At 46.6% G+C, this 21610-nt stretch overlaps 1 protein-coding gene across 3 annotated transcripts in view; it reads left to right on the forward strand.

Moving 5' to 3' along the window:
- Positions 1–20370, forward strand: part of PPP4R1 (protein phosphatase 4 regulatory subunit 1) — a 61196-nt gene extending 40826 nt beyond the window's left edge. The window contains exons 13-20 of one of the 3 annotated variants that reach the window (XM_036823126.1): positions 646–741; positions 2599–2784; positions 4354–4515; positions 14167–14267; positions 17175–17295; positions 17387–17521; positions 17935–18076; positions 19278–20370. In XM_036823126.1, coding sequence (XP_036679021.1) covers positions 646–741; positions 2599–2784; positions 4354–4515; positions 14167–14267; positions 17175–17295; positions 17387–17521; positions 17935–18076; positions 19278–19441 — 1107 coding nt within the window. In that variant the 3' untranslated portion in view covers positions 19442–20370. The remainder of the gene's footprint in view (positions 1–645; positions 742–2598; positions 2785–4353; positions 4516–14166; positions 14268–17174; positions 17296–17386; positions 17522–17934; positions 18077–19277) is intronic. The other 2 variants (XM_036823128.1, XM_036823129.1) reach the window with 2 other exon arrangements.
- The last annotated feature ends 1240 nt before the right edge of the window (positions 20371–21610 follow it).

Raw genomic sequence — 21610 nt, forward strand, 5'->3', positions numbered from 1 at the left:
CTGTTGGATGACACCGGTATACTTAGAAATCTTGCGTAAAACCAGGGCTTCAGAATGAAACCCTGACCACTTAACATCATCGGAGATTTCAGTACTTTATCTGAGTTTTAGAAGGTGTTTTGTTTTCATTTTGGGGTTGGCGGGGGCTGTTAAAAAAGTATTGGGTCGGCCAGAAAGTTGGTTCGGGTTTTCCTGTAACATCGCGTGACAAACCCGAATGAACTTTTTGGCCAGCCCAATATATTTGTGAAATTAGAAATAGCCAGGAATAGAAATAGTAGAAAAAAAAAACTGTGTATGACATACCATACAACAGTTGCCTGAAGCACCCTCTAAATACTGTTTTATTGATAGCTAATTTTAGATATTGGGACCTTTTCAAAATTACTTCTAAATTTACTTTTTAATTACATTTGTTCTGGAATTTGTTTTCATACATTTAGCAACCTATTCTCAAAGTTTGATTTAAGGCAGGGGAATTCTTATGAGGTCTTAGGTCTGTTTATAAACGTTTAAAAGCATGAAGAATTTGTACGCATTCTTATCTTTTGGTGGCCTTGAAAGGTGAGTAACTTAGTAAGATAGTTTGAATGAAGGGAACTCACAGACAGGACAGTTCTTTAAGTGACTGTTCTCTCCCGACAGAATATGGAGTCCGCCCTTCGCTATATTCATGATGATTCAGACTCGGGCACCAGTGGTGGTTTTAGCCCCGATGAGGAAAGGAGAGCTAAAGTGCAGGTAGGTGACCAAAAACTCTTTACTTCGTGTGGGTGTTGTTAAGTCCACTTTTAAACCCATTTCTCACCAAATTTGGCCCTTCTGGTAATGTTTTGAAAATGAGGGCTAATATATCATACTTCTGATAAGAAAATTCAAGCAGTCGAGTAAAATATAAGCAGAAATCTTTCTCTTTTCACACCCGTGACCCCTTCCCCTCCAGGGTGACGGCGACCATGGGTCCTCTTGTATTTCCTCAGCGCGCCTAGGCGGACGCGCGCTAGCGCGTCGGCGTGCACCTTTGTCTTTCAAAGACAGATAGAGCCAGGCCGTCACGCCTGGGTCTTCATGCCTGAGTTGCCAAGGATTGTAAGGTAGAGCTTGACTTCAGAGAGGAGAACGTGGAAGTACGGCCCAGAGCCGCTGTAAAGTGCTGTCGGCTGGCAGGGTGACTCGAATCAGAGGCTTTACATGTGGGGTCGTTGGAATGTGGTGATGCCTGCCTTTCTTTTTTCTTTTTTAAAGAGTCGTGTCTTGGAGCTCTTTGCACAGGAGCACAGACTCCCCCCCACCCCGCCCCCCCACCCCCAGCACAGCACCCACGTGGCCCCGCGTGAGCAGGGCTGGGATGGGCGTTCAGGTGTAGGTGTGCTGTGATATTACAAGTAAAGCCACATTCATTGTGATCATGCCTGTGCTTTGCTTCTGGGACTGTCTGTGCATTATTATAAGTAGATTGCCAAGATCAAAGGGAGTGAGTCCTTTATTTCTGTTTGTTCTATTTCTTAAAAATGGAGTTGGTATTCATAGTGTTCTTTTTTTTGTTTTTTTGTTTTTTTTCCTTAGCCCTGTAAACCTCCCCCCTTTTTTTAATTTATTTTTTTAAATTTTTTTTTGTTGTGTCGGGTCTTTGCTTCCGCGCGAGGACCCTCCCCAGTTGTGGCAAGCGGGGGCCACTCCCCATCACGGTGCGCGGGCCTCTCACTATCCCGGCCTCTCCCGCCGCGGAGCACAGGCTCCAGACGCGCAGGCTCAGCTGTCGTGGCTCACGGGCCCAGTCGCTCCGCGGCATGTGGGATCCTCCCAGACCAGGGCTCGAACCCGCGTCCCCCGCACCGGCAGGCAGACTCCCAACCACTGCGCCACCAGGGAAGCCCCATAGTGTTTTAAAACATGCTTTTTCAAGCCAGTGCATAGATTGTCTCATTCCTTTAATGAATTTCCATTTTAATTTATTTTTAAAAAATAGATAATACGTTTACAAAGTTCAGAATTCAGCTTCCTTCTCAGCTTTTCTCCTCCAGCACCCATTTTGCTTTTCCCCTAAAGCAGCCAGTTTTACCTTTATTTTGTAGCTCCTTCCAAAGCTATATTTCACATACATAAGCAAGATCGTAGATATGTTCTTCTTGTCCTCGCATTTATACAAGTGGTTAGAGGTATGTACACTTTAAGTTTCTATAGATAATTGCTAAATTTCCATCTAAAGGCGGTTGTTGTTGTCGTTTTAAGATCCTTGTTGGTGACAATGCAGAAGAGGGCCTGCTTAGCCTCATCCGCTAGCTTAGCCTCATTCAGTAGGTTACCCCAGACTCTGCAATCTCTGCCAACACTGAAAGGTGCTGAGCTTATTTTTAATGTATCTCTTAAATTTAGTAAGCAGCTCTCATCATCCTCTAAGCTGTTTTCTGTTTTAAGATCTTGTTTGTTGTTTTCCTCCTTGAAGCTGCTTTTATTCATTTATACATGTATCTCCCTTGGCGTGTTTTCTTATCTCTTTTCAGTTATTGGAAACCTGAAACTTGGAGATTGGTTTTTCACTACTATATGAGGTGCAAGTGTGCCTAATTTACAAAGTCTGCACTCTCTCTTGGTTAGGACGTTGTGCCCCAGGCCCTGCTGGATCAGTATCTCTCCATGACCGACCCCTCCCGGGCGCAGACAGTGGACACCGAGATCGCCAAGCACTGCGCCTACAGCCTGCCGGGCGTGGCACTGACCCTGGGCCGGCAGAACTGGCACTGCCTGCGCGAGACCTACGAGACGCTGGCCTCCGACATGCAGGTGCGGGGGCCCTGTCCACGTTCCCTCGCGTGCAGAGAGCTTGCCGGTGACACCAGAGCACTCCCCCGTGGGTCCAGGCTCCTCCCTCCACCTGAGCAGCCTGCCTTCTTTTTTGTCTGAAGTGCTAGAATTAGCTTCCCGTTTGACCTGCTGAGGTTCCTAACTCAAAGGTGCTGTTGTCTAAAGTTCACGTGCAGATTGATTCTTGAGAATATAGGGTTTCATTTTACCCCAGAAACAGTGTTATAAATGCTTCCTCCCTGATATTTTTCAACCTTCGCAGAACTGCAATTGCGTTGACGCTGCCGAGGTCTGGGCCCGGCGGGCAGCACAGTGTGGGTGGGAGAAGGTTGATGGGTGTGTGCGTGCCTGTTTGTGCACACGTGTGCTCACCATCACCACCCATTTGAGAAACAAGAAATGGGAAACAATGACCCCCGGTCGTTTGTGGCTTTTTGTGGCTGTTTTCCCAGGCTTTGCCGACTTCATCCCCCCGCCCTTGGGTCTGGCTTCCATACACCCAAGTCCCTCTTCCTTCAGCGACCTTCCTCTCTCAGTTATTTGAAGGCACCTGCTGAGACTAATTTATACTGAGTTGTGAATGGTTATCCCTCGGTGGCTCAGTTGGCTCGGCAACTTGGAAGTCGAGCGTCCCCTTGGGAACATAGTTTAAGTCCCTCCTCCGACCTCTGGGGAAGCTGATCCCTGCTCAGCCCTCGGGTGGAACTGGGCATGGGACACATGGCCGATGACCAGCGAGTGTTTCACCCTCTGTATGAGAGTGGCTTTCCACCTTTATTCTGTGGACTCTCGGGGCTGCTGGTGAGGGGGACGGCTCTGGATGGGCAGGGCTTATCCGAACATCCTGCCTTCTTCCATTTGATACATTGAACATGGGTACAGCATTTTATCTCAAGAACAGGTTCTTGTGTTTGGGGGTGGGGATAAAGCCTTTGTTCTAAACAGCTTCTCAGCAGGTAAAGTTTTAAACTAAATAACAAAGTAAAATTTTTTAAATTAAGGTCACATGAAGAAAAAGATGTTTTTGACATAAAGTTTCCTGTAAATGGAGTGCATTTCTGTTCCGGTGTTCTTTTCCAGGGCTGCCCGCAAGAGATTTTCCCAATCTTGTATCTCTTTAATTGCCAGTTCTTTAAAGCGAGTTTTGTGGTTGTTTTTAATCCAGGGTAGTCTGTGCGGAGTCGGGAGGGGCACAGTGCAGGGAGAGGCACACCAGCCAGCCTTCGAGCCGTGTGGGACGCCAGGAAATTGGGCATCCAGTGCTCCGAGAGCTACACAGGCTTCACCGCCAGTGATCTCCAAGCATTTTTTTCCTTCCTAAGTGAAAGGGGGATAATATATACTCTGCAGGGATTTTGCATTTTTCTGCCAGTTTTTGATAGAAAGTAGGCATTTAAAACTTGGTATCTATTATTACTATTTTATTCTGATTTAACTTGAGATTAATAACATTCAGATATAATAAATTAACCTTCATGCATTGTGCAAAAGTTAAAGTACCAAGACTTTGTGATCAGCTTACTCACGCAGTTGTCTTTATTTCTGCAGTGGAAAGTTCGAAGGACCTTAGCCTTCTCCATCCACGAACTTGCAGTCATCCTTGGAGATCAGTTGACAGCTGCAGATCTGGTTCCAATTTTTAATGGATTTTTAAAAGACCTCGATGAAGTCAGGATAGGTGTCCTTAAACACTTGCATGATTTTCTGAAGGTAATTGTTAAGTTCTTTTGTATAAAAACGCACTAGAATTCTACTGTAGAGTTAAAGTTTTGACTTTATGCTGCCATCAAGATAGGTTTCTGTATGTTCTATGTAACAAACGTAGCCATGAGTTTGATGGTACCATGTGGTTAAAAAATAGTCCCATTCTGATCAATTTTGCTAGTGTCACTTCAGTGTTTAATTTAAAAATCACGCTAAATTTCATTTTTAAATGACATTAGATCATGGTTACAAACATTTGTACCTTTTTTCTCATAATTACTGAACTAACATGTAGGAAATTCCATGGACATTAAGCCTTCTGTGGTGTGTCCTCACCCCTCTGATGTGGATCTCTGGTCTCTGACAGGAGCAGCGCTGACTTTACAAATCGTTTAATCCCGGAGAACTATTGTAGTCGTAAAGTTTGAGGTGCAGAAGTACCGTAATTGAAATTGCTCTAATTGTCCGGATAATGTCCCCTCGACTCAGAATCCAGTGGGGAATTGCACAGAGAATTTAAATATCACGTCTCTTTAGTCCTCTTAAATCTAGGACAGTTTCCCTGACTTTTCACCTGTAATGTCATGGACCTTTTTGAAGGGGCCAAGCCAGTGGTTTTGCAGAATGCCCCCCAGTTTGAAATTGCCTGAGCGCTGTCACACAGTTAGATTCAGGTTAAACAGGTGTTGTCTGCCAGGAGTATTACCTCTCTACCTAGGTCCCTGGGTGTTTTTCTGAATGGGTTGCATCAGGGATAACACAATGTTGGCTCTTGGGTCCCTGGTGATGCTGAGTCCGGTCCCTTGGCCGTGGGTCAGCTCACTTTTCCATCGAGGTTATTGACTCCTCGGTGGGCGATTCTTTCAAACTCTGAACAGCTCTTTGCCTGAGTCCTTCACCCAGTGCTTTTGCATTTCTGCATCTGTACCCGGTTCTTGCCTGAATCACTTGTTACTGTGTGAGTTGTAAAATACTAATTTTCTGTTCTTTGTAATTCCTTCTGTGTTTACTAGTTACTATCTCCTGTAAAGATAACCTTTCCCTTGTCTTTCTCTGCCTTTTTGGAAGTTTTTTTTTTAGTATCAGTGTGGACTCTAGAATTACTTTTTTATTCTGTGTAATGTAATCTATTTCTGTCGTTTGATTTTTGTCGTTTGTTTTTTAAAATCTTTATTGGAGTATAATTGCTTCACAATGGTGTGTTAGTTTCCTCTTTATAACAAAGTGAATCAGTTATACATATACATATGTCCCCATATCTCTTCCCTCTTGCATCTCCCTCCCTCCCACCCTCCCTATCTCACCCCTCTAGGTGGTCACCAAGCACCGAGCTGATCTCCCTGTGCTATGCGGCTGCTTCCCACTAGCTATCTATTTTACATTTGGTAGTGTATATATGTCCATGCCACTCTCTCACTTTGTCCCAGCTTACCCTTCCCCCTCCCCATATCCTCAAGTCCATTCTCTAGTAGGTCTGCGTCTTTATTCCCGTCTTGCCCCTAGGTTCTTCTGATCACTTTTTTTTTTTTTTTTTTTAGATTCCATATATATGTGTTAGCATACGGTATTTGTTTTTCTCTTTCTTACTTCACTCTGTATGACAATCTCTAGGTCCATCCACCTCACTACAAATAACTCAGTTTCGTTCCTTTTTATGGCTGAGTAATAGTCCATTGTATATAGGTGCCACATCTTCTTTATCCATTCATCTGTTGATGGACACTTAGGTTGCTTCCATGTCCTGGCTCTTGTAAAAAGAGCTGCAGTGAACATTTTGGTACATGACTTTTTTTGAATTATGGTTTCTCAGGTATATGCCCAGTAGTGGGATTGCTGGGTCGTATGGTAGTTCTATTTTAGTTTTTTAAGGAACCTCATACTGTTCTCCATAGTGGCTGTATCACTTTACATTCCCACCAACAGTGCAAGAGGGTTCCCTTTTCTCCACATCCTCTCCAGCATTTATCGTTTGTAGATTTTTTGATGGTGGCCATTCTGACCAGTGTGAGATGATATCTCATTGTAGTTTTTTTTTTTTTTAATACATTTATTTATTTATTTATATTTATTTTTGGCTGTGTTGGGTCTTCACTTCTGTGCAAGGGCTTTCTCCAGTTGCGGCGAGCGGGGGCCACTCTTCATCGCGGTGCGCGGGCCTCTCACTGTCGTGGCCTCTCCCGTTGCGGAGCACAGGCTCCAGATGTGCAGGCTCAGTAGTTGTGGCTCACGGGCCTAGCCGCTCCGCGGCATGTGGGATCTTCCCGGACCGGGGCACGAGCCCGTGTCCCCTGCATTGGCAGGCGGATTCCTAACCACTGCGCCACCAGGGAAACCCCTCATTGTAGTTTTGATTTGCATTTCTCTAATGATTAATGATGTTGAGCATTCTTTCATGTGTTTGTTGGCAATCTGTACATCTTCTTTGGAGAAATGTCTTTTTAGGTCTTCTGCCCATTTTTGGATTGGTTGTTTGCTTTTTTGATATTGAGCTGCATGAGCGCTTGTGTGTTTTGGGAGATTAAATCTTTGTCAGTTGCTTCATTTGCAAATATTTTCTCCCATTCTGAGGCTTGTCTTTTCGCCTGTTATGGTTTCCTTTGCTGTGCAGAAGCTTTGAAGTTTCATTAGGTCCCATTGTTTATTTTGTTTTTATTTCCATTTCTCTAGGAGGTGGGTCAGAAAGAATCTTGCTTGTGATTTATGTCATAGAGTGTTCTGCCTATGTTTTCCTCTAAGAGTTTGATGGTGTCTGGCCTTACATTTAGGTCTTTAATCCATTTTGAGTTTATTTTTGTGTATGGTGTTAGGGAGTGTTCTAATTTCATTCTTTTACATGTAGCTGTCCAGTTTTCCCAGCAGCACTTACTGAAGAGGCTGTCTTTTCTCCACTGTATATTCTTGCCTCCTTTATCAAAGATAAGGTGACCATATGTGCGTGGGTTTATCTCTGGGCTTTCTATCCTGTTCCATTGATTTGTATATCTGTTTTTGTGCCAGTACCCTACAGTCTTGATTACTGTAGCTTTGTAATATAGTCTGAAGTCAGGGAGCCTGATTCCTCCAGCTCCATTTTTCTTTCTCAAGATTGCTTTGGCTATTCGGGGTCTTTTGTGTTTCTGTACAAATTGTCAAATTTTTTGTTCTACTCCTGTGAAAAATGCCGTTGGTAGTTTGATGGGGATTGCATTGAATCTGTACATTGCTTTGGGTAGTAGAGTCATTTTCACAATGTTGATTCTTCCAATCCAAGAACATGGTATATCTCTCCATCTGTTTGTATCATCTTTAATTTCTTTCATCAGTGTCTTATAGTTTTCTGCATACAGGTCTTTTGTCTCCTTAGGTAGGTTTATTCCTAGATATTTTTTTCTTTTTGTTGCAGTGGTAAATGGGAGTGTTCTCTTAATTTCACTTTCAGATTTTTCATCATTAGTGTATAGGAATGCAAGATATTTCTGTGCATTACTTTTGTACCCTGCTACTTTACCAAATTCATTGATTAGCCCTAGTAGTTTTCTGGTAGCATCTTTAGGATTCTCTATGTATAGTATCATGTCATCTGCAAACAGTGACAGCTTTACTTCTTCTTTTCCGATTTGGATTTCTTTTATTTCTATTTCTTCTCTGATTGCTGTGGCTAAAACTTCCAAAACTATGTTGAATAATAGTGGTGAGAGTGGGCAACCTTGTCTTGTTCCTGATCTTAGTGGAAATGGTTTCAGTTTTTCACCATTGAGGACAATGTTGGCTGTGGGTTTGTCATATATGGCCTTTATTATGTTGAGGAAAGTTCCCTCTATGCCTACTTTCTGGAGGGTTTTTATCATAAATGGGTGTTTGAATTTTGTCATAAGCTTTCTCTGCATCTATGAGATGATCATATGGTTTTTCTCTCCTTCAATTTGTTAATATGGTGTATCACATTGATTGATTTGCGTATATTGAAGATCCTTGCATTCCTGGGATAAACCCCACTTGATCATAGTGTATGATCCTTTTAATGTGCTGTTGGATTCTGTTTGCTAGTATTTTGTTGAGGATTTTTGCATCTATGTTCATCAGTAATATTGGCCTGTAGTTTTCTTTCTTTGTGACATCTTTGTCTGGTTTTGGTATCAGGGTGATGATGGCCTCGTAGAATGAGTTTGGGAGTGTTCCTCCCTCTGCTATATTTTGGAAGAGTTTGAGAAGGAAAGGTATTAGCTCTTCTCTAAATGTTTGATAGAATTCGCCTGTGAAGCCATCTGGTCCTGGGCTTTTGTTTGTTGGAAGGTTTTTAATCACAGTTTCAATTTCAGTGCTTGTGATTGGTCTGTTCATATTTTCTATTTCTTCCTGGTTCAGTCTCGGAAGGTTGTGCATTTCTAAGACTTTGTCCGTTTCTTCCAGGTTGTCCATTTCTTCCAGGTTGTCCATTTTATTGGCATAGAGATGCTTGTAGTAATCTCTCATGATCCTTTGTATTTCTGCAGTGTCAGTTGTTACTTCTCCTTTTTCATTTCTAATTCTGTTGATTTGAGTCTTCTCCCTTTTTTTCTTGATAAGTCTGGCTAATGGTTTATCAATTTTGTTTATCTTCTCAAAGAACCAGCTTTCAGTTTTATTGATCTTTGCTATCGTTTCCTTCATTTCTTTTTCATTTACTTCTGATATCATCTTTATGATTTCTTTCCTTCTGCTAACTTGGGGTTTTTTTGTTCTTCTTTCTCTAATTGCTTTAGGTGTAAGGTTAGGTTGTTTATTTGAGATGTTTCTTGTTTCTTAAGGTAGGCTTGTATAGCTATAAACTTCCCTCTTAGAACTGCTTTTGCTGCGTCCCATAGGTTTTGGGTCGTCGTATCTCCATTGTCATTTGTTTCTAGGTATTTTTTTGATTTCCTCTTTGATTTCTTCAGTGATATCTTGGTTATTAAGCAGTGTGTTGTTTAGCCTCCATGTGTTTGTATTTCTTACAGATTTTTTCCTGTAACTGATATCTAGTCTCATAGTGTTGTGGTCGGAAAAGATATTTGATACGATTTCAATTTTCTTAAATTTACCAAGGCTTGATTTGTGACCCAAGATATGATCTATCCTGGAGAATGTTCCATGAGCACTTGAGAAGAATGTGTATTCTGTTGTTTTTGGATGGAATATCCTATAAATATCAATTAAGTCCATCTTGTTTAATGTATCATTTAAAGCTTGTGTTTCCTGATGTATTTTCATTTTGGATGATCTGTCCATTGGTGAAAGTGGGGTGTTAAAGTCCCCTACTATGATTGTGTTACTGTCGATTTCCCCTTTTATGGCTGTTAGTATTTGCCTTATGTATTGAGGTGCTCGTATGTTGGGTGCATAAATATTTACAGTTGTTATATCTTCTTCTTGGATTGATCCCTTGATCATTATGTAGTCCTTCTTTGTCTCTTGTAATAGTCTTTGTTTTAAAGTCTATTTTGCCTGATATGAGAATTGCTACTCCAGCTTTCTTTTGATTTCCATTTGCATGGAATATCTTTTTCCATCCCCTCACTTTCAGTCTGCATGTGTCCCTAGGCCTGAAGTGGGTCTCTTGTAGACAGCACATATATGGGTCTTGTTTTTGTATCCATTCAGTGAGCTTGTGTCTTTCGGTTGGACATTTAATCCATTTACATTTAAGGTAAGTTATCTATACGTATGTTCCTATCACCATTTTCTTAATTGTTTTGGGTTTATTATTGTAGGTCTTTTCTTTCTCTTGTGTTTCCTGCCTAGAGAAGTTCCTTTAGCATTTGTTGTAAAGCTGGTTTGGTGGTGCTGAATTCTCTTAGCTTTTGCTTGTCTGTAAAGCTATTAATTTCTCCGTCAAATCTGAATGAGATCCTTGCTGGGTAGAGTAATCTTGGTTGTAGGTTTTTCTCTTTCATCACTTGAAATATGTCCTGCCACTCCCTTCTGGCTTGCAGAGTTTCTGCTGAAAGATCAGCTGTTAACCTTATGGGGCTTCCCTTGTATGTTATTTGTTGTTTTTCCCTTGCTGCTTTTAATATTTTTTTTTTGTATTTAATTTTTGATAGTTTGATTAATGTGTGTCTTGGCGTGTTTCTCCTTGGATGTATCCTATATGGGACTCTCTGTGCTTCCTGGAGTTGATTAACTACTATTTCCTTTCCCATATTAGGGAAGTTTTCAACTATCATCTCTTCAAATATTTTCTCAGTCCCTTTCTTTTTCTCTTCTTCTTCTGGGACCCCTGTAATTCGAATGTTGGTGCGTTTAATGTTGTCCCAGAGGTCTCTGAGACTGTCCTCAATTCTTTTCATTCTTTTTTCTTTATTCTGCTCTGCAGTAGTTATTTCCACTATTTTATCTTCCAGGTCACTTATCTGTTCTTCTGCCTCAGTTATTCTGCTGTTGATCCCTTCTAGAGAATTTTTGATTTCATTTATTGTGTTGTTCATCTCTGTTTGCTCTTCAGTTCTTCTAGGTCCTTGTTAAACGTTTCTTGTATTTTCTCCATTCTATTTCCAAGATTTTGGATCATCTTTACTGTCATTATTCTGAATTCTTTTTCAGGTAGACTGCCTATTTCCTCTTCATTTGTTTGGTCTGGTGGGTTTTTGCCTTGCTCCTTCATCTGCTGTGTGTTTCTCTGTCTTCTCCTTTTGCTTAACTTACTGTGTTTGGGGTCTCCTTTTCACAGGCTGCAGGTTCGTAGTTTCCATTGTTTTTGGTGTCTGTCCCCAGTGGCTTAGGTTGGTTCAGTGGGTTGTGTAGGCTTCCTGGTGGAGGGGACTAGTGCCTGTGTTCTGGTGGATGAGGCTGGATCTTGTCTTTCTGCTGGGCAGGTCCACGTCTGGTGGTGTGTTTTGGGGTGTCTGTGGCCTTGTTATGATTTTAGGCAGCCTCTGTGCTAATGGATGGGGTTGTGTTCCTGTCTTGCTAGTTGTTTGGCATAGGGTGTCCTGCACTGTAGCTTGCTGGTCGTCTAGTGGAGCTGGGTCTTGGTGTTGAGATGGAGATCTCTGGGAGATTTTCACCGTTTGATATTACGTGGAGCTGGGAGGTCTCTTGTGGACCAGTGTCCTGAACTTGGCTCTCCCACCTCAGAGGCACAGCCCTGACGCCTGGCTGGAGCACCAAGAGCCTGTCCTCCACACGGCTCAGAATAAAAGGGAGAAAAAATAGAAAGAAAGAAAGAAAGGATAAAATAAAATAAAATAAAGTTATTAAAATAAAAAATAAAAATAAGAAAAAAAAATTTTTTAAGTAATAAAAGAAAAAATGGACAGACAGAACCCTAGGACAAATGGTAAAAGCAAAGCTATACAGACAAAATGACACACAGAAGCATACACATACACACTCACAAAAAGAGAAAAAGGGAAAAATATATATATATCGTTGCTCCCAAAGTCCACCCCCTCAATTTCAGATGATTCGTTGTCTATTCAGGTATTCCACAGATGCAGGTACATCAAGTTGATTGTGGAGATTTAATCCGCTGCTCCTGAGGCTGCTGGGAGAAATTTCCCTTTCTCTTCTTTGTTCGCACAGCTCTCGGGTTTCAGCTTTGGATTTGGATCTGCCTCTGTGTGTAGGTCGCCTGAGGGCATCTGTTCTTCGCTTGGACAGGAGGGGGTTAAAGGAACAGCTGATTCGCGGGCTCTGGCTCACTCAGGCCGGGGGGAGGGAGGGGTACAGATGCGGGGCGAGCCTGCAGCGGCATAGGCCAGCATGACGTTGCAACAGCCTGAGGCGCGCAGTGCGTTCTCCCGGGGAAGTTGTCCCCGGATCACGGGAGCCTGGCCATGGCGGGCTGCACAGGCTCCCGGGAGGGGAGGTGTGGATAGTGACCTGTGCTCGCACACAGGCTTCTTGGTGGCAGCAGCAGCAGCCTTAGTGTCTCATGCCCGTCTCTGGGGTCCGCGCTGATAGCCGCGGCTCGCGCCCATCTCTGGAGCTCCTTTAAGCAGTGCTCTGAATCCCCCTCTCCTTGCGCACCAGGAAACAAAGAGGTGAGAAAAAGTCTCTTGTCTCTTCGGCAGCTCCAGACTTTCTCCTGGACTCCCTCCCGGCTAGCCGTGGCGCACTAGCCCCCTTCAGGCTGTGTTCACACAGCCAACCCCAGTTCTCTCCCTGGGATCCGACCAAAGCCCGAGCCTGGCGGGTGAGCAGACAAGCCTCTCGGGCTGGTGAGTGCTGCTCGGCAGTGATCCTCTGTGCAGGAATCTCTCCACTCTGCCCTCCGCATCCCTTTTGCTGCGCTCTCCTCCGTGGCTCTGAAGCTCCCCCCTCTGCCCCCCGCGGTCTCCGCCCACGAAGGGGCTTCCTAGTGTGTGGAAACCTTTCCTCCTTCACAGCTCCCTCCCAGAGGTGCAGGTCCCGTCCCTATTCTTTTGTCTCTGTATTTTCTTTTGCCCTACCCAGGTACGTGGGGAGTTTCTTGCCTTTTGGGAGGTCTGAGGTCTTCTGCCAGCATTCAGTAGGTGTTCTGTAGGAGTTGTTTCACACGTAGATGTATTTCTGATGTATTTGTGGGGAGGAAGGTGATCTCCGCGTCTTACTCTTCCACTGTCTTGAAGCTCCTCCTGTCGTTTGTTTTGACCATCAAATCTGGCGAATAAGAGCCCCTTAAGCCACCTCCTGTGTCCTTTTGATCAGCCCCCTCACTTGCAGGCACATCTTACTTTCAGGCCCACCTTCTCCTTTCTCTCCAGCCGGGAGTCAGGATCTCTCCAAGGAGCCCTGGTCTTTTCTGGTGGAGAGCTGGGATTTAGAAGCCAAGATCCAGGCACTAGACGTGCTCATTGCTCCCAGACGTCGTTTCTTTTAGGCTTTTTCAGGGGACAGGAGCTAGGAGGGATTTTTGGGGGGGTTTTAAAAAATTATTTAGTTCATATTGCATCTTTACTTCCAATCCAGTACCATCTCCTCTCCTTTCTTCACATTTTTTTTCTTTTCTATTGTGGTAAAAACTCTGTTTTCAAAAACGTTAAATTATTCAGTCATTTGCTCAATTCTACGTTTTAGAACTACTCCACCATCAAATCAACCAAGTAATGGTCAAGATTTCCTTCAGCACTTTCTGTCATTAGAACATGTTCCATGAAGATAGATGGTCAGAATACTGAGTTTAAAGTTAGACTTTTTCTGTGTGACTCTTATCTGTTTGATGTAGTTAAATTTATTTGCTTCTATTTTTATCAACTTTTAGGGTTTTCCCCCTTGTTGACTATAAACCTACTCTTAAATATTTATAGAATGGTTATTGGGATAAATTTATTTTTTTCACTCAAATATTTATTGAGCACCTACTGTGTGCCATCACAGTGCTGTCCACTGGGCTCACACTATGAGTAGGTGCATAATCCCTGTCTTCAAAGGGTCTGTGACAACAAGGATGTTACAGGAGTGTTCTAGTAAAGCTTTGCCCGGGGACAGTGGACAGTAGAGGCCACTCACTGGCTCAAGAAGCATATGTTTCAAAAGGGGAGAATGACTCTTGAAGATAAACGGGATTATCAGGGAAAATGGACTTAATGCCAATTTTTAAAACAAATGTACCTACTACATCTGTTCTCCTTCAGAAGAACTAACCATGTGATTTAGAGTCATTTTTTTTTAAGCAGTCTGGTAAAGGAAATAATGTCTCTACCATGTCCTAGTGAATATTTTTATTTGTTTCTTCAGCTTCTTCATATTGACAAAAGAAGAGAATATCTTTATCAACTTCAGGAGTTTTTGGTGACAGACAATAGTAGAAATTGGCGCTTTCGAGCTGAACTGGCTGAGTAAGTTCTCATACTTGATCAGACTGTGTTTCGGGGCGGGGGAGGGTGTTGCTTCATCTTTACCTTTCCTGGATTTCTTCATTACTTTGTGTGGGTCCAAGTTTCTGCGTGGTATCCTGTTCCTTTAACACTGCCTGTAACACAGATCTTGCTGGCAGTGAATTTTCTCAGCTCTTTTTTTAAGACCATGTCACCTTCACTTTTTTTTAATTGTGGTAAAATACACATAACCACTTTTGCTGCTGGTGCAGTGTCCCCCCGTCTAGTTGTAGAACATTTCGTCCTCCCAGAAGGACACCGCACGCCCATAAGCAGCGGCCCCGCAGCCATCAGTCCGCTGTCTCCGTGCGTGTTTGCTTTTCTGAGCGTTTGCTCCAGATGCGCCGCGTAACCCCCGGCCTCTGTGCGTGGCTCCCTCCCCAGCACAGTGTTGTCGGGGTCCATCCATGTGGCAGCTGTGTCAGAACTTCGTTACTTGTGAGGAGTGAATAATACTCTGGTGTGAACATACCACCTTTTAACCCATTCATCTGGGTTGTTTCTGCCTTCTGGCTGATGTGAGTAGTGCTACTGTGAGCATTGATGTACTCATACAAGTTTTTTGAGGTGGATTTGCTGGGTCATCCGCTAATTCTGTTTAACTTGTTGAGGAGCTGCATGACTGTGTCCACGATGGCTGCAGCGTTTTACGTTCCCACCAGCAGTGGATGAGGGCTCCCATTTCCCCACATCCTCCCTGGCACTTGCTGTTTTCCTGTTTTTTTTTTCTTTCTAATTGTAGCCAGTATTACAGTGGGTGTAAAGTAGCATCTCACTTTGGTCTTGATGTGCATTTCTTTAATGTTTAGTGATGCCCAGCACCGTTTCTTGTGCTGTTGGCCGTTTGTATATATTCTCTGGAGAAATGTCTATTCAAGTCCATTGCATATTTTTTAATCGGGCTGTTTGTCTTAAATTGGGTTGCTGAATTGTAAGAGTTCTTTATTAAATACTCTGGATTCTGGACTTTACCTGCATTTTCAAAAGATATCTTTGCTAGGTGTGGAGTTTGGGGCTGAGTTTCTTTCGGTGCATGACAGGATAACTGCCCTGAGTTCTGTCTTGCCTGGCCTCCTCTGCAGCTGGGGTGGACGGCTGAGCCCGTCCAGGCAGCAGGTGCTGGGTTGGGTGGTGGTGTCTCCGTATGACCTTCTGTGCCCTCTGCACTTCATTTCGTCCAGCCGTGGGCTGCCGTTGCCTTTTGCTGATGGTGCGAGCTGCGGCTGGGGGCCTCCTCTTCCCAGGCTCTGCGCCCCCTCTGCGCCTTCGCCCCTGCATCCCTTCGCCCCTTGCGCCCCTGTATCCCTTCACCCCTTCCGCCCCTGCATCCCTTCACCCCTTGCGCCCCTGTATCCCTTCACCCCTTGCGCCCCTGTATCCCTTCACCCCTTGCGCCCCTGTATCCCTTCATCCTTGCGCCCCTGTATCCCTTCGCCTCTCCGCCCCTGCATCCCTTCATCCTTCCGCCCCTGTATCCCTTCGCCTCTCCGCCCCTGTATCCCTTCGCCTCTCCGCCCCTGTATCCCTTCGCCTCTCCGCCCCTGTATCCCTTCGCCTCTCCGCCCCTGTATCCCTTCGCCTCTCCGCCACTGTATCCCTTCACTCCTTGCACCCCTGTATCCCTTCACCCCTTCCGCCCCTGTATCCCTTCGCCTCTCTGCCCCTGTATCCCTTCACTTCTCTGCCCCTGTGCTCCCCACGCCCCTCCGCCCCTGTGCCTCGGCATCCCTTTAAGCCTCTGCCCCCCTCCTCCCCCCCCACCCCCGCGCACGCGCCCCTCCTTCCCTGCTTTCATCCGACCGTGCTCCCCTGCGCCCCTCCATCCTCCCAGCCCTGGGCTGTGGTTGCCACGTGGTGGAGGCCACCGGGTGCTGGGCGAGGGGGGCCCTCTGCCCCTTGGTTCGGCCTCGGTCTCGGGGAGGCCTGTGTGCTGGGCCCCCCAGAGGCCCCACCCGCCCCGGGGCTCGTGTCTCTGCCCTGGGCCCGTGCTCGGTCAGGGCAGTGCTTCCCGCCCCTCCCCGGCAGGACGAGACTCGCGCTTGGCTCCAAGGCTCTGCGGCCCCACGCTGGGAACAGGCTTTCCTGTCCCCTGTCCCCGGCTGCAGCCTGGCCTTGCCTGGGCGGGGGGATGGACAGGCTTTGCTGCCCCTCCACGGGCCGCAGGAGGCTTTTGCTCCTTGAGAGGCGTCTGCGGGGCGTCTCTCGGGGAATCCACGTGCCCTCGGGCGGGGCGGCTCATCGCTGGTTGTCTGTGTCGTCCACCTCCTGCCGATGGCATACATAACCCACCGCAGACACATAGCCCGGGAGGTGGGAGTCTCAGCGTGTCTGTGGTCCTCCTGGGAGGGTGTCGCTGCGTCCTCCACTCAGGCTGCTGGGGGACGCCCTGGTCCCCGGTTCTCGGCCACTTGGTGGGAGCAGGCGCAAGAGGGGCCTCCCTGTGTCCCCCACCCCTGGTACCGGAGCCTCCCTGAGAAGCTGCCTGGAGCCTGACGGGTACACGGCAGGCTGCCTGAGGCTGCTGGCACCTTCTCAGTAGACGGCTGCTGTGTGGACGGGAGTTTCCCAGCAGGTCCTCAGCAGTCACCACGGGACCGTGTCCCGTGTCCCCATGCAGCCAGCCAGGACGCGCTTTGCTCTGTGTCCGTCGCCGTGGATACAGTTCCGCAGTGTTTGTGTCCTGAACGTGTGTGTTGTTTAGATGCAGATCCAGACACACAGCGTCCAGGCCAATCGCTGGTCTCTGCATGTGTTCCTTTCACAGACACGACCCCGGTGATTCATGCTTCAGATGAGCAACCTATTTTCATTTGTCGTGTTTATTGTTGAATTGTAATTGTATTTTTATTTTTATAATTCACTTTGTAGACAGCTGATCTTACTTCTAGAGTTATACAGCCCCAGAGACATTTATGACTATTTACGCCCCATTGCCCTGAATCTGTGTGCAGATAAAGTTTCTTCTGTGCGTTGGATTTCCTACAAGTTGGTACGTGTTCAAGTTCTTACAGCCTTAGCCCAGCACACGTTTGGTGAGAACACCATGCAGAGGTGTGGCTCACCGGCGCATGCCCCCCTAGGTCGGCGAGATGGTGCGGAAGCTGCACCGGGCTGCGCCGCCCACCTTCGGGGTGGACCTCATCCGCGAACTGGTGGAGAGCTTCGGCCGCTGTCCCCGGTGGTCCGGGCGGCAGGCCTTCGTCTTTGTCTGCCAGGTGAGTGTGGCCGCACCGGCTGCCTGTCTCCTTGGGCCCCTTGCCCGCCTCCACACCCTCGCTCTCATCCTTGAGGGCAGAGCTTCGCCATCTGGCTCATCGTTCCCCGCTCCGTCCCCCGAGCTCCCGGAAGCGGCGCTGCCCCAGCCATCGGTCCACGGAGCCTGCGGGTCTGCGGCTGTGAACGTAACTGTGATGCCAGGCCTCCGTGGGGCAGGTCACAGCTGTGCGTCTCTGCGGGGACTTAACTGTATCCCTTTGTTTTGAGCTCCTGAGTGCCTGGAATATTGTTTTAAAAAGCTGTAACTGAAACCTGAGGCACTTGAGTTGTTTCTAAAAGGTTTTGCGAGCTGGTATTGCTTACGGCCTGGTCGACTGAGCCGGCATATTGAAGCAGGTCTTTCTGTCCCCAGACCGTCATTGAAGATGAATGCCTGCCCATGGACCAGTTCGCTGTGCATCTGATGCCACACCTGCTCACCTTGGCAAACGATAGGGTTCCGAATGTCCGCGTGCTCCTCGCGAAGACACTGCGACAAACTCTGCTAGAAAAAGGTAGGCAGGCGACCCACGAGGAGAAGGGTAGGTGGTGGGGACACGGGACAGGTGGGCGCCCGAGCGGAAGGGTTGGGGTCGTAGGAATGGTCTGGTCCGAGAATGTGCTGCGACTTGTTAGTGGTGGTTCCTGTCGAGAAAGGACACAAGACGATTAAGGGGCGAGGAGAGTGATGTTGAATTTTCACTGTTCTGTTCTAGATGAATTTTTCTTTATAATTTAAAACTTAGTAGTTTGGAAAGTTGGAAATTCAGTGAGGACTATGTGACGAATACTGCCTTTGGTTCGCCCCACGTGGACGTCTGTCGCTGCCATCGGGGCGGGAGGCGTGTTTGAGTTTCCTCCTGAGTTTCATTCATTAGGCAGAAGACGTGCCCCTTAGTGTTTGCTTTGCTGCAAATTATGAGCACCTCAAGATTCAGGTTGTTTTACTTATTGTAATCCCCCCAAAATGCCTAATAAATATCATTTGAATGCGTGAATTCATGAACAAAGCACAGAAAGAAGTTTGTAATAGACTTCAAAGAATATGGGCAAATGAACGTTGCTTCTTTTTTCTCCTTTGGAATTTATCATATTGAACAGACAGAGAGGACTCTGGTTTTGTGTGTGTGGTTTGTATTTGGAAATGTTTTTCCTTTCACTGAGTTAATTAATAGCTGTAACAAGTACAAGTTTTAACATATTTACTAACATTGCTGCCATTAAATATCATGAGATTTAGTCTGTTATAAAAACAAGATAGGGGCTTCCCTGGTGGCACAGTGGTTAAGAATCCGCCTGCCAGTGCAGGGGACACGGGTTCAAGCCCTGGGCCGGGAAGATCCCACATGCCTCAGAGCAACTAAGCCCGTGCACCACAACTACTGAGCCTGCGCTCTAGACCCCGCGAGCCACAACTACTGAGCCCACATGCCACAATTACTGAAGCCCGTGCGCCTAGAGCCCGTGCTCTGCAACAGGAGAGGCCACCGCAGTGAGAAGCCCATGCACCGCAATGAAGAGTAGCCCCCACTCGCAACTAGAGAAAACCTGCGCGCAGCAATGGAGACCCAACACAGCCAAAAAAAAAAAAACAAGATAAATCTTCTAATTCTCCTACATTTGGGGATTTTTTTCATAGAACACAAATCAATTTGGATTACTGTTTATAATCCAACAAAGCTAATTTCATTTGTGATTTGCTCTTCCCGTTTCCAGAGTATTTCCTAACCTCTGCCAGCTGTCACCAGGAGGCCGTGGAGCAGACCATCATGGCTCTTCAGATGGACCGTGACAGTGACGTCAAGTACTTCGCAAGCATCCACCCGGCCAGCACCAAGATCTCCGAAGATGCCATGAGCACGGCCTCCTCCACCTACTAGACGGCGTGGACCGGGGGTCTCCCCACTTCCGGGGAGCCGAGGTTCGGCTCGTGACCACACGTGGCCTGGGACAGCTGTGGGGGACCTTCCTCCCTTGCAGACTTGATTGCAGGTGCAAGTTGCCTACACCGATACCAGGGATTTTCAGAGTCAAGAGAAAGTACAGTAAACACTATTATCTTGACTTGAAGGGAAAATAATTTCTCAGAGGATTATAATCGTCACCGAAGCCTTAAATCCTTCTGTCTTCCTGACTGAACGAAACTTGAATTGGCCGAGCATTCTCCTTGTGGAAGGGATGGGACTCCCAGAGGCCTGCGTTGCTTTCTGCTGGTTTAATTTAATGACTGAGAGATGGAAGTGCAGCCAGAAGGCGGCCGCGAGCCGGGATGGGGAAGAGACCTCCAGTATTAACCCTCGCTGTGTCCACACGGGCAAGGCCCTGGTGGGGTCTGAGGCCAGCTGCCCAGTCCAGCCCCAAGTGTGAATAGTTTTTGACGTGTGTGAACGGGAAAGGAGATATTTTTTGGATTTCTCCTAAGGGCTTGATGCTAACACTAAGTAGAGTCTGATTTTAACTCTTAAATGCAGCATATTGCTGTGCACATTTACAGAGCCTTTGCTGAGTATCTATGTCCTGATTTTTTTTCATGCTGGTCATGACCTGAAGGAAATTTATTAGCACGTATACTGTATGTCAGGTGTTTTTGACTTGATCATGATCAGCTCTGAGGTGCAACTTTGTCTCACATACTGTACATACCTGTGCCTCCCGTGGGGAGGGCCGCAGTCTGTAATCATGCTGTTCAACTCTTGTGCACAAGTTCTCTTGTTCAAATAAAATTTATTACTAAGATCTATACAGAGAGATAGATACACTTTTGACTGTTTTCTAGATATCTGCGAATAAATGCAATTTGTGACCTGTATTAATGATTTTAGTATAAAATGGGAAAACTAGATTAAAATATGTCTTTTAACTAGTACGGTAATTTCTTTGAAATCTGTGCACACCCCCGGGCCACTTCTGCTCTTGGCCGGCAGCGGGGCCTCCTGGGCAGCGCCCCGCCGAGGGCCAGCGTGCGCCTGGGGCTCACCCTGGGGTCTTCACTCCCGGGAGAGGCCTCCGAGCCCAGGTCTACCTGTGCCAGGCTCCTGGTGGAGCCCGCCCGCCCACGCGTGTCTGCGTCAGGTGAGATGCTGCGTGAACGTGCTTTTATGAAGGGCTGTGGAGAGATGCTCGTTGCTTTTTTGAGCCCAGGTTGGAAGACCCTTGGCCTTTGAGTGGCCACGGTGCTTCTGTGATTTTGGTTTTGTCTCCTCAGCTAGTGGGGACTCCCCAGATTTGTAGTTAAGCCGAGTAGGGCCTTGAACCTTGGCGGGTAGATTTGGGGATGCACAGGCTGCTTCCTGTATATGTCATTACAGATGAGCCTTTGGTCTCTTACTCTTGCATTATAACCTGGATATTTGTGCACTGGGAATAATGTGTGACCAGATTCCACTGAGACAAATGAATCAGTAAACACAGGTAAGGTGGGGCACAGGTAATAAGGGCGGGGCTGTGGAGTGGAAGGTGGTAGGTGGTGGCGGCTGGGGAAGGCGTCTGTCAATCGGCCTCAGAGCAGAGTTTGAAGGAGGGTGGAGATCTCTTTTGATGTGATTTAGCCTAATTTTTGATGTGCACGTTCTCTGCTATTATATACTTTGCCCCTCCCCCAAACTTCAGTTCTATAAATTAATTAGAATTCTACACTAATAGCTGCAGTCTTTTAAAGCAGTGGTAATAATAATAGTCCATTTTGGGGTAAAGAACTTGAATTTAGGCCAGCTCTTCCCGTGTAGCCTCGCACGGGCCCATGTCACCAAGCTGCGTCCTCACACCCTCGGGTCCCGAAGAGCCGTGATTCCAGGTCCCTCCACAGCGGCGGACAGGGAAGGCCACCAGCATCGTTTAATGGCCAAGGCCGCCCCGGTTTGAACCATCACTGACGGCGCTCAAAGAAGACGAGGCTGGACCGTCGGCTCCTGATTTCAGCTCGCTCTTTAGTGGCGACAGTGCGGCCCTCCCGCCGTGGCCCCGGGTCCTCCTGCAGGTGCGGATGGAGTCGTGGCCGCCGAGCCCAGAGGACGGAAGGAAACCGGCCCCTGGAGGCAGCAGGACACTGA

This window comes from Balaenoptera musculus, chromosome 14 (genome assembly GCF_009873245.2).
Source record: "Balaenoptera musculus isolate JJ_BM4_2016_0621 chromosome 14, mBalMus1.pri.v3, whole genome shotgun sequence".
Classification (NCBI taxonomy): domain Eukaryota; kingdom Metazoa; phylum Chordata; class Mammalia; order Artiodactyla; family Balaenopteridae; genus Balaenoptera; species Balaenoptera musculus.